The sequence below is a fragment of the Solea senegalensis genome, linkage group LG14 (assembly GCF_019176455.1).
Source record: "Solea senegalensis isolate Sse05_10M linkage group LG14, IFAPA_SoseM_1, whole genome shotgun sequence".
NCBI lineage: Eukaryota > Metazoa > Chordata > Actinopteri > Pleuronectiformes > Soleidae > Solea > Solea senegalensis.
This window is the reverse complement of record NC_058034.1, coordinates 23,677,104-23,691,661: the sequence shown is the minus strand read 5'-3', so window position 1 is coordinate 23,691,661 and position 14,558 is coordinate 23,677,104. Positions and strand designations below refer to the sequence as shown.

Sequence of the window (14,558 nt, the reverse complement as noted above, 5' to 3'; positions counted from 1 at the left end):
TCCTGGAAATAGGTAACATCTCCTTAATGACATACTCAGCAGATCTTGTCTACTTAACTTCTGTCTACCACCACCTGGACCACACCAGCACAGAATTTAAGGAGGGTTTCTTTCAGGTTAAAAATCTGATCAAGTAGACTTTTATTAGATTATACCGATCTAATCGTTGTTCTGTCCAGTTGAACAACATGTCAAACTACAGACTAATAAGACATTCAATAAATGTAGGCCTATATTAAACACACCTTTTTGTAACATACAGGTTGCCATGATGTTGGAAGTTTGCAAAAACAAATGAAATTATTCAAAGTGTGTGTTCAAAGTGGAATTTGTGATATTATATTGTAAAAACGTGATATTATATTGTATAAACGTGATATTATATTGTATAAACATTGTATAAACGTGATATTATATTGTATAAACGTGATAATTATATTGTATAAACGTGATATTATATTGTATAAACGTGATAATTATATTGTATAAACGTGATAATTATATCACATAAACGTGATATTATATTGTATAAACGTGATAATTATATCACATAAACGTGATACTATATTGTATAAACGTGATATTATATCACAAAAACGTGATACTATATTGTATAAACGTGATATTATATCACAAAAACGTGATACTATATTGTGTAAACGTGATGTTCAAAGAACTTTTCCAATCGGCATTTATATATTTTAGCAGTTTGGCTATAACATTTCATACTTTACAAAGTGACATTAATTATTCACAAATTTCACACAAAGTACATTTCTGTGTTCATAAAAGTCAACACGAGTATTTATTCTTCTCTTTTCCTGTCGCACACCGGGATAAAAGTCTCTTGTCAACAAGTGTCTATGAGATACGCGTGTGTAAATAAAGTTTCAATAAAAGAAGACGTTATCACGTTAGTAAACGTCATCACGTTAGTAAACGTCATCACGTTTCAGACGCAGTCTCTTGAGAGCCAATCAGAGTGTCGTGTAGTTTGAAGGGGCGTTTCGTTGAGTGAAGGGGCGTTTCGTTGAGTGAAGGGGCGTTTCGTTGAGTGGTCTGCGGGTCTGCAGCTGGACTTACTTGCCATAGTGCCACAGATCATGGATGTATTTTATTGTTTTATTTATTCATGTTTCAACAAATATGAATACAGCAAAACTATAACTACGAATAAAACAAGTTTACAACATGAACAAAAAAACAAACCAAAAAAACCCAAACGGGAAATGAATAATATTTTTGTTTATACAAAGGTATTAAACAATAGCATCAGTTGTCAAAGCGTTCTTATCTTTTGGTCTTTTAAAATAAGAGACTGTTTCATCTTCCAACCCACGGAAAGTACAGGAGTTGGGTATATTTGGTGCATGATTTTAAAGGAGACCTCTTTAACTTTATTATTGAGACATAATTTATCTCCAACCAACCAAACTTTCTTCCAGTCAATTTCACCATAAAATGAAGACCAAAGGGATTTTTCTGAGGGTACAGTTTCATACTCTTTACATTACATTTAGAATGAAACTCACCATAAGTTAGCAATTGTCCATCAGCCTTCATAAAAATAAGTTCCTCCACACCACCATTTATTCTAGTGTTGCATAGAATATCTTTCTTTAAATAATGGCTTTTTAGAATAAAGTTGTGTCCAGTTCCTTGTGTATTACAGTAGGCATTCCCAGTGACAATGACACATAAACGGGAAATGTGTTATCCTATACTTGCAGATCCTTTTCAATAGAATTGCTTCCTGGGAGTTGACGTTCACCCTCCAAAGCAAAAGGGGGCGCTAAAGCGGCCTAAAACTCTGACAGCCCAAACGGAAACGACGTAATTTTCGCGCGAAATGTAGTCTGAGTCGCAGTGTTTGGGAAGCCACTCCGTGTTCGAGGCCGGCTTTGATGTGCTTTTAGTTTAAGACGGCGCACATCTGCATTTGTCCCGGACCAAAGCGTGTCTGTTTTAATTCTCTGTGTGTCCGCGCAAAGAGGAGGGAAGAGCATGAAGTATTTCACCAGGCTGAGAGTCAGGAGAGTCTACAAGTGGCGAGGAGATCCACTAGCTTTCAACAGGAAGTTAAAAACCTACGACTATGGGTGAGAAGAAGCACTTTACTGTTGAATTAAAATGCACATATATGTGTAGCAGAGGCGTTTGTTTTACTATCTGTCAAAGGCAACATCAGTCAGCAACTCTTTTGATAAGTCACTTACAGCTGTTACAAGTTTACATTCAAATCATGTGGTTTCAATAAGGTTGTGTTCATCAATGTAAATAACCCCTGACATGGATGGTATCTATTGATTAAGTTATTAATTATCACACGTTTTTAAGAATGGCCCTGTTAAATTTTTTGATTAGGAGCCTAAATGCACTTCATTTGATGTTGATTTGTTTAAGCTTTATAATTTATGTTCACAGAGTATCATCGGTGGTACTAACAGTACAACATATATGATAATAATGTTATTTAAAAGAAAACCTTTATCGGTGTTTTGTGTCCAGACAGATTTGTTCCTTCAAGATTCGAGTGATCGAGGGATTTGGCTACTAATCAGTCAGTCAAAGAGAGAGTGGAGCCACATGCTTTTTTGATCTCTGTTTTCATCTATAACTTTGAGCTGTATTCGTGTTTTATATACGTATATATACACATGTGTATATATACATATATGTATACTTTGGTATATGTAAAGAATAGAAGAGTCCTGGATATGAGTAAATGGAACGCTGCACTTTTATTTATTGATAAATCCCTGGTTCATGTTTTTCTCCATCTGTTGCTGTGTTGCAGCTCTTTGGCCATCAGTGTGGAAGGTCTCCCGAGGACAACTGTCATTGTCGTTGGGCAACACATTCTCATAGAGGGCGAGGATGAAGACGACCCGTATGTGGCCAAAGTCACCAGGCTGTTTGGTGACGGTGAGCATAAATCACAAACTAGGGCTGTCAGGTTTATTTATAATAGCCTGTAATTTGTTCACATTAGGTGAAAGGCCATTTACCATAAATACAAGTCTGTCAACCCTTATGAGATAAAAAGTCATTATTATGAGATAAAAAGTCAATATATGAGATGAAAAGTTGAAATTATGAGATAAAAAGTGCATATGCTCCTCAACGGCAATGTTTATAAAAAAAGTCTTTACAATTTTACCTGTGGTTGAAACATGCGCTCAGATGTCAGAAGGTCAGAATCGGTCAGAGATGCTGATATTTTCCAAGACTTTTCCAGCCTGTGCCCAGCACACACAGCTATTCAAGAGCCAACATTTGAATAAAAAAAACAACAGCCTTAAGAGAAACACATTGCATAGAAAAAGGAAGTTAAATGTTGACCACAAACTCCTCCCCAGAAAAGTCCAGTTTCCCAGTTGTAATCAAATGGATTTATCTGAAATGGTACGTGTTCTGTCCTGTTGCCTTTCAGACAGCGGGAAGCAGAAGAAAGCGGTGGTTCAGTGGTTTGCCCGTGTGTCTGAAGTGCCTGCGAGCAAACTGAAGCTGCTGGGCAGAGAGCCTCATCCACAGGAGATCTTCTACTATCAGGGTCGCGTCTGTGAGGACGAGGTCAACGCAGAGTCCATCCTTAGACCTGTGAAGGTTGGTTGTCCACTCATATGTGCTGTGTTTTTTGGCTAGTTTACTCTAAATGGGAACATCATTTCCAACATTTGCATCGTTGTCTTTTTAAGAAGACCTGAAACTAGTGGACATTTACTGATGTTATAAATCAAGTCAGAAGTAGACGCTCTTTCCTCACTGGCTCTGACGACTAACTGGCACTTGAATCCTACTTCCTAGTCTACACTCACTGACTCCTTTCTCTGATTTATATGAACTGACCCTTTAAAATCTTGCCTCCCTCACAGGTGAAGCACCTGGACGGAGCAGCTCCATTCCCCGACTCTGACGATAAGGACACTCTGTTTGTGAAGATGTCCTGGGACTCTAAAATCTTCAGGGTGGTGCCCTCTGCCGTGGTGGATCCCGCATCTGAACCTGCACCAGCGTTCTCGCCCCCTCCCCGCTCTAAACCCTCCCTGCCTCCCTCACCCCCCTGCTCCCCACCCGCAGCAACCCCAACATCTCGACGCGTGTCTCGACGTACGCTGTCCACGCCGGAGCCCGCAGAGGTGAGATGCAGCTGGGGCTCCATGAGCACGGGGAAGGTCAGATCTTTGGAGGCGGAGTCCCATCACTCGGCCACAAAACTATCAGCCTCGAAATGTCTGAGTGCAACGAGGAGGAAAGCCTCAGCCAGGACGCCTGGAGTCCGCAAGAAACTGCAGCTCTGCAGTGAGTGTTGTCTTTTCTTGTTTTATTTCATAATTTTGACTTACTTTGAGGGTATTTTTATTAGGCTGTTTTACCTCCTTTTTTTCATGTTCAGGCATAAATGGGTTTCCATACAATACACTATAAATCCACTCTAAAATAAAATATCTACTGTTCATGATCTGTATCTTAAAATACACTTATTTCCTTTTATTTCAGGTAATCACCTGGTTTATTTCTTTGGTTTTTTTTTAAATGAAGAAGTGTTATTAAGTGATTTCTTTTTAATATAATTGCCCTATCCATGTCAATTTTTTTACCAGTATATTAAATTTGTATTATTTAGTGTATTTTACAATTCAGTATAATTTATGTCATTTTTATTTAAATGCAGTCACAAACAGGTATGTTTTCAGGCTAGATTTAAAAGAATGAATTGGTTTAGCACACTCTTCTGGGAGTTTGTTCCAAATATTTGGGGCATAAAAACTGAAAGCGGCTTCCCCATGTTTTGTGCTGGTTGTAGGGACACAGCTCTAGTTGTCAGGTGATATGGTGATGTATGTCTTCTGCATAGCTGTGGTCACATATTTTTTGGTTTTGTCAGATTCTGAGTTTGTGAAAGCATGTAAAGGCTAAACAACAAAGGCCCTAGAATTGAGCCCTGGGGAACTCCACTGGTCATTTTTATCTGCTCCGATCTGTGATTGCCAATAGACACAAAGTCATCTCTGTCTAATAAGTGTGATTCAAGCCAGTGAAGCGCTGAAGCAGAAAGACCCACCCAGTTTTGCTGTCAGTCAAGCAATATCTCGTCATTGTCGGTATCAAATGCAGCACTGACATCCAATAATACTAAGACAGAAATGTTGCCACCGTCAGTGTTCAGTCATTGAAGATCTTGACCCAGAACTGCCTCGGTGCTGTTATGTGGTGGAAAAGCAGACTGGAAGACACTTGTTTAGTGTAGTTTTCAGTCATTTTACCTCTGAACTATAGTTGTTTATTTCGAGTAGTTTTCAGGGCCTGTGGAAAAAACACCCCCATGAGCATTTGTAGGACATCTTGTTCCAGGCAGTTTTGAAAAAGCTTGTTGGCAAGATATCAAGACAGCATTTGTATAATGTCCTCCAATTAAATCCACATTGTGTAGTTCCTGTTGTGTGCCAGGCCATATTAATTGGTTATTAAATTAATCTTCAACTGTTTTGATAATCGCTTTGAGTGTTTGTTTGTTTATAAATAAAACAAGTTCTCAGATTTTTCAGCTTCCAGGTTTTTGAATGTGTCTCCTTGTCACCGCCAGGTCCGGAGAAGACGAGCCCAGAGGACGCCATGGACCAGCTTCTGGACCAGGAGCTGGAGTCGGAGATGATGTTGGTTCAGAGGCTGTCGTCCTCTCCTCCACAGGCCCTGCACCTCACCCCCCACAGGAAGGGCCACACAGCCCCCGCCAGTCCCCTCTCTCACCGCCTCACCCCCCTCAGGAAGGCACAAGGAGGCCGCGATGCTGAGGACGCCATCCCCATAAAGCCCTCCTCTGTCGTCCTCCAGCAGCTGTCTGAGACTGACAGTCCACCTCCTGCTTCCAGAGGGGACTCCACCAGGTGAGAGTCCACTCTCACTCATATTCAAGCACATTTTGAAAATGATCACGTGTATCAGTCAGATGATTTTCCACTCACCGCAACAAAGTTGGTCCTGTGATAATTCCTATAAAACCTATCAATCTATCATATTTTTTCTGTGGAACGGCAATTATTTAAATCTATTATGAAATTATAATAAAATAGACTAATAATGGCATAGTTATTTATTGTCTTATTCATTCATTTCACTGCTTCTTCTTGAAGGGTTGGAGTAATCTATTGTTGTTTATTTATTTTTGAATAAGATGTGAAAAAGTTCTGTAGGCCTATTTATTGTCACTGACAATAAATTAATTAACGCTAAATATAGGCTATTACTTAATATAAAATTTTAAAATTTTAATTAAATTAAACCAGAAATGAACAGACTCAAATTGTGTAAAATAGAGATTAACAGGTTTAATAGATTTGAAAATGCTTAAAACTGGAGATTATCAGGTTTAGAAATATGTTCAATAGAGATTAACGGGTTTAAATGTCTTTAGATGAACAGCGTTACTCGAGTTTAGATGATTCATATTGGTGTGAAAGTGGTTTAAACCAGAGCTGAATTGTAATGAAAGCACAGCCACACTGGTCAGTCCTTTGTCTGTCAGTCCTCAGCAGGGTTTTGTGATGGAGGCAGAGTTACTGACTAGTTCCATTAAGACACCGAGAAGAAGAAATGCCACTCCCAGGAGAAACTGTGGCACCGGAGGGCAGAAGTGAGTCAGAGCCTGCATCTGTAGGCCTGAGGTCATTCACTGCACGTCATCTAATTTGGGTTCTTACACACGTTTGTCTGTGGCGTCTGATGCAGATGTGATGGGAGCACGTTAGGGCTGGGTGATATGGTGTGGAAAAAAAGAAAGAAAAATGCACAATTTTCTGTAATTAATTGTGAAAATAAACCTGGAGCTTATAACGGATATTTATTTATATGAAATCATAGAATACATGTAGAATCAACACAAAAAATCTTGAATCTTGAATCTTGAATCTGAATCTTGAATCTTGAATCTTGAATCTTAAATCTTAAATAAGTATATTTAAATTAGTTTCTTTAAACTTTAAACACAGTCCCTCTCCTGTGAAGTACAAATTTGGCACAAAAAAGGCATCTTGATGTTTTGAACATGTAAATCTTTACACAGAGAAACAGAGTAATACAACACACACACACACACACACTGGTGGGCACAAACACACACTGGTGGGCACAAACGCACACAAGTCAGCGAGGGCAAGAGAGAAAACACCCATAAAGAGAGAGCGCGTGCACACACTTTAGCTTTGTGCGATCTTTTTGCCCAAATAATTTAGACCTTAATGTAAAGTGGTGAAGTTTGAGCACATGAAGTGTCTGATATTCCTGATATTCCAACCTAACTGCAAAATGATGTTTGTTCCCAGAGCTACAACTCCATCTCGAAGGAAAGAAGCAAAAGCAGCGAGGGAAAGTGCTCTGGCTGTGCTGTGAGTGCGACCTTCTCTCTTTTTACAGCAATCACAACACGAGGCACATGACCAATGACTGATCATTGTGGGGGGGCGGAGGGGCGGGCACCCATTCTTAAATGCATCCTAGTTCTCTCTCTATTTGCCTTGTGCTTGTGCCAATGCCATGGAATAATCTCAGAGTTAAAGATAGTATAAAAGGCTGCAACTAACCATTATCTGTAGAAGCGAATAATCTGTATAATTATAATTATTATATTATATGTTATTATAATTATTTTCTCTATTAAGTAATTATTTAGTCCGTACTATGCCTGTAAATGCTGATCACGGTTCTTCAAACCTCCATGAAACAGAAATGATCTTATATGAAGCAAAGAAATCCGAAAATATTCACTTTTAAGAAGCTGAAAAAAATCGGATCGATTATAAAGTAAGTTGGTTAGTGTAGTAAGTGATTACTAATGCAGGTCTGGAGTTAAGTTATTGAGTTAACTTGCAGTTTGTCCTGCAAATGTGCACGAGTTATTGAGCATATGAACACACACACACACACACACATTTCATTTGTGTTGTGTGTTTTTTCCACAAATGTCGCCTCCCGGACTCAACGAGACTGAGACTAATGTTGTGTATTCTATTGAGTTGTTGTTGTTGTTGTTGACGTGTGTGATGTGCACAGGGTCGAGGTGGATAATGAAAACTCTCCCATGCTGCCAGCGGCCACAACGCCGAGGAGCTCCAAGAGGAAGTCTGCTCTGTTGGTGTCGTCTCGCATCAGGAAACAGCTGTAAGTGCACGTCTCACCTGCGAGTCATCTTCATCATTCACTGAGCTTTCTTAGAGGGATCATTCAGTCCAGACGGTCCTGACTCCGGACAGCTCTGGGTCTCGACTCTCCTCATCTGGTGCACCTGCAGCCATGGCTTGCAGAAGATTGTGGACATGAGCATGTGCGGCATATTATTACTTTACACACGAGTCAGTCTTTGTGCCGATTAGAGTCCAGGGTTCCCGCTCTGCTTCACAGAACCACTTCAGAAAGTCAAAATCAAAAAGCTCTTCCTCTTTGCATCTTTCTGGTGCTAAATGGAACACGTCACCTGAGCCCGAGCCCGGCCCGGAGAGCTTCAGCTCTACTTGACACTACAGTTTTTGCCATTCACCCATTCACTCACACTTTTGCATTTTTCACTCATCTTTTATACGCACTCACACACACTGCCGGCACAGCTGTCAGGTGCAACGTTGTTAAATAGTTTGTTTGTTTGTTTGTTTGTTTGTTTGTTTGTTTGTTTGTTTGTTTGTTTAGGCATCTGCTGAACAATGACCAAGTCCTGAATTCAGACGGAGAGGATGAGGATGAAGATGTGTTTGTTCCATCCAAGGCACTACAGAGCAGCAGTGAGGAGGATGAGGAGGAGGAGGAGGAAGAGCTAGACAGTGACCAGGAAGTAGGTGCAAAGAAGAGCAGAGTGGGATCTCGCACCCCTCGTTCAAAGGGGAAACGTGGCACCTCTGCCAGGACGCCGCGTAAAACCCCCAACAAGAAGGTGAGAGTCCGTTTAAAGGTCATAATCTGTGGTTTGATGGCGTCTGTGTGCTGGGTCTGGGAACATCACCCAGATTATATCAACAAGACGTAAGGAACTGCGAAGATGTCATGTGTGTGAATGACGAAACAAAGAAACTGATAAAAATAAAGTAATATACAAAAAGAAAACCGCATGCCAAACATGAAGATGGTTAAAAGAGAAAATGTGAAAACAAAGACACAAAAGAGGAAAGAGATATTAATATAAATAGAGTATTAAAGGACATTAAACATAGTCCATGTCTAGTCTATGACTTTGTTGACTTTGTTTTGTCACTTTTCAATGTTCCTTTTGTTTGAACAGATCACGCCCAGCACACCTCAAACCCCCCGGTATGCTACTCCCATCATCCCGAGCAGGTCACTTCCGGCCCGTTGCCCCGCTAATGTCCTAGAGGAGGCCAGAGCCAGGTGAGAAGACCTGTGCTACACTTATTTGTTTATAATACGAGCTATTATCAAACTCCAGTTTCCAGGCTGGTTCCTGGTGTGGGAGCAAAACCGCTTCCAAACAAGTCATTACCCACTCCCACTTCACCACTATGTGTCCCTCAAAATCCAGTCAAAATCAAGGAGGGTATAAAAGAGACGCCAAACATTGGGACATCCACACCTCTCCACTGCAAGATGCAAGCAGCGGTTACCGTGGCAACTGACAGATGTTTGCTCACACCATCCCTACACTTACATAAATATAGGAAAGATGTCAGGACAAAACAGGCCATTATAAAAACATATCTCAATATGTGAATTATTATTATTATATGTCAAATTATTTAAATGTGTTGAATTAAGAATAAAAATAAAGAAAAAAAGGGTAAGACTTAAGAGTCACAGTGCAGCATAATCACAGACGATCAGAGCTAATGGAAATAAATTCAAACTTTGTTTGAAATGAAGAGAAATATATGTACATTACCCAACTTTGTGCATAACTAAGACCCTTTAGGGGTCATTAGGGGGCACTGTGGAGCCAGGTAAACGCATAGAAATCCAATCCATGTACAGAAAAATACTAAATGATTTAAGGTTGTGGTAAAGCTTTAGAGGTTTCGTGGTAAACCTTAAGAGGTTTCGTGGTAAACCTTAAGAGAGTTTCGTAAACCTTAAGAGGTGGTAAAAGGTTTTGTGGTAAACCTTAAGAGTGTAAAACCCTTAAGAGGTTTAAACCTTTTAGAGGGTTAAACCTTCTTAAGAGGTGGTAAATCTTTAGAGGTTTTAAACCTTAAGAGGTAAACCAAGAGGTTTTGTAAAAACCTTAAGAGGTTTCAAGGGTAAACCTTAAGAGGTTTTGTGGTAAACCTAGAGGTTTCGTGGTAAACCTTTAGAAGTTTCGTGGTAAATCTTAAGAGGTTTCGTGGTAAACCTTAAGAGGTTTCGTGGTAAACCTTTAGAGGTTTTGTGGTAAACCTTTAGAGGTTTCGTGGTAAACCTTAAGAGGTTTTATGGTAAACCTTTAGAGGTTTCATGGCACACCCACGTCCCTGGCCCTTCCTATGCATAGTTCTGACCTCCATGCCAAAGAGGTTTTTCTCTGATAGTACTCTCCGTTTATAGATCGTACAGTTTACCTGCACTCCTTTCTAATTTAGTTTGGGATGGTCACGTGCACTGAAACTGAACTATTACTTGAAGTTGCTGCTGTTTGCTGGACGACTATTTTCCAATCAGGCTTTTGTGATTGTCCACTGGCACTAAGTGTGGGAACTTCTCCTTTCAGGCTCCACGTGTCCTCAGTGCCAGAGTCACTTCCCTGCAGGGAGCAGGAGTTTCAGGACATCTACAGCTTTGTGGAGAGCAAGATCGTCGACGGAACTGGAGGGTAACACCAAGATATATACATACATATATACATATGTATATATCTCCTGACCAATCGTACGGCTGTCTCACTCACATGAGTTGTGTGTTGCTGCGTTCCAGGTGTATGTATATCTCCGGCGTGCCGGGCACAGGGAAAACCGCCACAGTTCACGAGGTGATGCGCTGTCTGCAGCATGCGGCCGAAGTCGACGAGATCCCTCCTTTCCACTTCATTGAGATCAATGGGATGAAGATGACGGATCCTCATCAAGCCTACGTCCAGATCCTGCAGGTGAGGAGTTCATGGAAGCAGCTTGAAACGTAAAAGTTATACAATAATGATCCATCCAGCCTGGTGCAGCATGTTCACTTCTTTCTCCCCATTTCACTGTTGCTCTGTAAACATTAAAGAGGGTGTTGAGCAGGATTACAGGAATGATTCATGTCGGAGCTAAATTAAATTGTATTTGTATAGCGCCAAATCACAACATACATTATCTCAGGTCTCTGTTGATAGACAACATCATCAAGAACAGAGACACCCAACAATTCACACAATGAACACGGACTAGGCATCAATGGAGAGAAAAAAACTCCTGTTTAACCGAAGAAGAAATCTCTGACAGAACCAGACTCAGAGATGTGCAGCATCTGCCAAGACAGGTTGGGGTGAAAGGAAAAATGGGGAATAGAAAGGACAAGAGGGAGGTGAAGTAGAGACCGAAGAAAGAGTCCAGGAGCAGATATACAACAATTGTATCAAGTCAGTGATGATGCTATAGCATAATAATAGCCTCAAAACTAGATCTGGATCCTGCAAACCTGCAAGATGAGAACACGGAGAGAGGACAGGAAGGAAAGACAAACTAAGGAGAGACAGAGAGCAAGGTTAATGACATATAACGAAGTCATATTCAGACCCTGAGGGTGAGTGAGTGAGGAAATGAAAACACTGGTGTGTTCTCTGACCAACTGGCCCGGCTCCCTCCTCTCTGCAGAAACTGACCAGTCAGAAGGCCACGGCTGACCATGCAGCGGCTCTGCTGGAGAAGAGATTCAGTAACCCTGCACCCAGGAAGGAGAGCACGGTGCTGCTGGTGGACGAAGTAAGAACTGCATTTGTAACACTAATAGAATCTCTCATAGGCACAGTTTTAATGAAGGACATGCAAACAGACACACTGTCCCACTGTGCATGTGGATTCATCCACCGCGGAAAATAGTTCCTGGCAACTGTACGGTTTCCTCCATGTTTGTGTGTTTAATTGTACATTATATCAACTGAAAGTCCTATGATGTACTAACATAGAGTGATATTATTATATTTAATACATGCAGTTGAAAGAATTGGATTTAAAAAAACCTCATAATAACACTTCTTTCATTTTAAGCCTAACTGTTTTTGTTAAAGCAAAATTTCAAGTCAATTTCATTGTTGCTAACTTCATTTAACAGATAGTCAATTTTTTATTCATGGCTGCAACAATTAATCGATTATTAATTGATAACAAAATTTATTGTCAACTATTTTGATAATTGATTATTCAATTTTATACTTTTTTTTTCATTAAAACAAGGTAGCTGTTTTTTCAGCTTCTTAAATGTGAATGTTTTCTGGTTGCACTGCTCCATTTGAAAAATGAGTCATTGAAACTGTAAAATGTTGATAAAACACCTGAGAACGCCATCACTCCCAGGTTTGAGAAACACCAGTCGACATTTTTCAACTTTTTCTGACATTTTCTGATTTAAAACAAATAAAAGTAAATAATCGACAGATTAACCAGTTATGAGAATAATCGTGTCCTTTGTCACGAGCACAAACATCAACAGAAAGCTTTTCACGAGTGCAGAGAAACAACCTGTGCGTTACTTCATACTGAGAACCAGTCAGTATATTTAAATTTTAGACTATCTGTCTGTCTGTCTGACTGACTGTCTGTCTGACCCTGTGCTCTGTGTCTGGATCTCTGTAGCTGGATTTGCTATGGACACGGAAACAGAACGTGATGTACAACCTGTTTGATTGGCCCACGCGGCGTCACGCCCGCCTGGTCGTGCTCACCATCGCCAACACCATGGACCTGCCGGAGAGGATCATGATCAACAGGGTGGCGAGCAGACTGGTAAAGTTCACTTTACACTACATGAGTTCTCGTGCACGAGACGCCGCTTCATACGAGCTCTGTTGGCTGCTGGTTCCTTTTCAGTTGAATTCAATGTCATTTGAATGTCATTGTTCCTTGTCTTCCAGGGCTTGACACGGATGTCCTTCCAGCCGTACAGCTTCAAACAGCTGCAGCAGATCATCACGTCCAGGCTGAACAAAGTGAAGGCGTTCGAGGAGGACGCCCTGCAGCTCGTTTCCAGGAAGGTACAGGAATGGTGTCCGCCGCCCTCTCGCCTCACCCGGTCTCTACTGCAGATGCAGATGTCACTCACAGACTGTGCTCCTCCCCCCCTCATCAGGTGGCCGCTCTGTCGGGCGACGCTCGCCGGTGTCTCGACATCTGCCGTCGGGCAACAGAGATCTGCGAGCACTCTGCCCCCCCCACGCCTTCTGCCTCAGGACTGGTAGGAATGAGTCATGTGATGGAGGCGCTGAACGAGATGTTTTCCTCCGCGTACATCACTGCCATCAAGTAAGCGTGATTAGCAAAACACTGTTTTGTAAACGTGCAACATTAGGAGCTGTAATGAAAGAAAGTAACCAGTGTGTGTGTGTGTGTGTGTGTCTCCAGGTGCGCGTCAGTGCAGGAGCAGCTCTTCCTCAGGGCCGTCATTGCAGAGTTTCGCCGACTGGGACTGGAAGAGGCCACTTTCCAACAGGTACAGCTCCACCACATAGGGATGCATGATATTATTGATTATTCACGATTTATCAGACATCACCAACGCGGCCAATAACCTGACTGGACGTTTGCCTCGCCTCAGGTGTTCGTGCAGCACCAGGCTCTGTGCCGGGTGGAGGGCCTGCAGCCCATCAGCGTGTCCGAGGGTCTCGCCGTGTGTCAGCGCCTGGGAGCCTGCAGGCTCCTGCTGCTGGAGCCCAGTCGCCTCGGAGTCCTGCAGCGCGTCCGCCTCAACGTCAGCCAGGACGACGTCCTCTACGCCCTGAAGGCTGACTGAAGCAGGAGCGCTTTTAAACCGTGAATCACGCGTAGACTGTTGTTTCTTGTCCAAGGCCGCCTTCCTTGTTTTTGGTCCTTTTCCAATAATGGGAGAGTTTGTGTTGTCCCCAGTTTAATTCCTATTTAAAATGTGAGTTGTTGCTCTTTTCTGGTGAGTTTTAATTTTGTATAGTTCATTGTTTTGTTTTATGTTTGAGTACTTGAATATGCAATAAAAGCCCATCTTTAATATCATGTGCTCCTTCTTTTATTCTCAGCTAATTATAGATTCAGGAAACTTCAAGAGAGGACATTGAGGTGAATTTAGTCGCGTTATATATTGCTGTGCATGGCTTTAGATGGTTGAAATAAGCCTGGAGAGGGAGGATACCACTTTTAAGAACAAAGGGTTTTCCCTCATAAATTCTCCCTTCTATACCGGTTGTATCTGGAGGTGTAGCCTGGAACACAGTGACGGTCAAGCTGCACTGGAAGAGATGGAGGAAAAAAAAGGCATAAGCTCCTCAAATAATTTATCAAATAAACTTAAATAAGTAAAACCGAGATAAGGAGGATAGTGTAGTTAGTGAGTTAGTGAGGCTTTTCTTACTCACGACCTTAACCCCTGTGAATATTCACATTTAAATACATGTTTATCAGAATACAGTAAATGGAGAAGCTCAC

General features: G+C 41.3%; 1 protein-coding gene across 2 annotated transcripts; it reads left to right on the top strand.

The window, feature by feature from the left end:
• Positions 1-1,849: 1,849 nt before the first annotated feature.
• Positions 1,850-14,129, top strand: orc1 (origin recognition complex, subunit 1). Of its 2 annotated transcripts, XM_044043359.1 has the most exons (18): positions 1,850-2,099; positions 2,798-2,925; positions 3,434-3,606; positions 3,876-4,302; positions 5,588-5,888; positions 6,527-6,634; positions 7,323-7,385; positions 8,050-8,157; positions 8,680-8,920; positions 9,266-9,372; positions 10,682-10,783; positions 10,885-11,056; positions 11,763-11,870; positions 12,741-12,890; positions 13,019-13,138; positions 13,234-13,406; positions 13,506-13,593; positions 13,699-14,129. In XM_044043359.1, exons 1-18 carry the CDS (start codon positions 2,005-2,007, stop codon positions 13,891-13,893), a joined length of 2,859 nt encoding a protein of 952 aa, XP_043899294.1. In that variant the 5' UTR covers positions 1,850-2,004; the 3' UTR covers positions 13,894-14,129. The 2 variants fall into 2 exon arrangements, with proteins under 2 accessions (XP_043899294.1, XP_043899295.1); XM_044043360.1 differs by lacking the exon at positions 6,527-6,634.
• Positions 14,130-14,558: the final 429 nt, after the last annotated feature.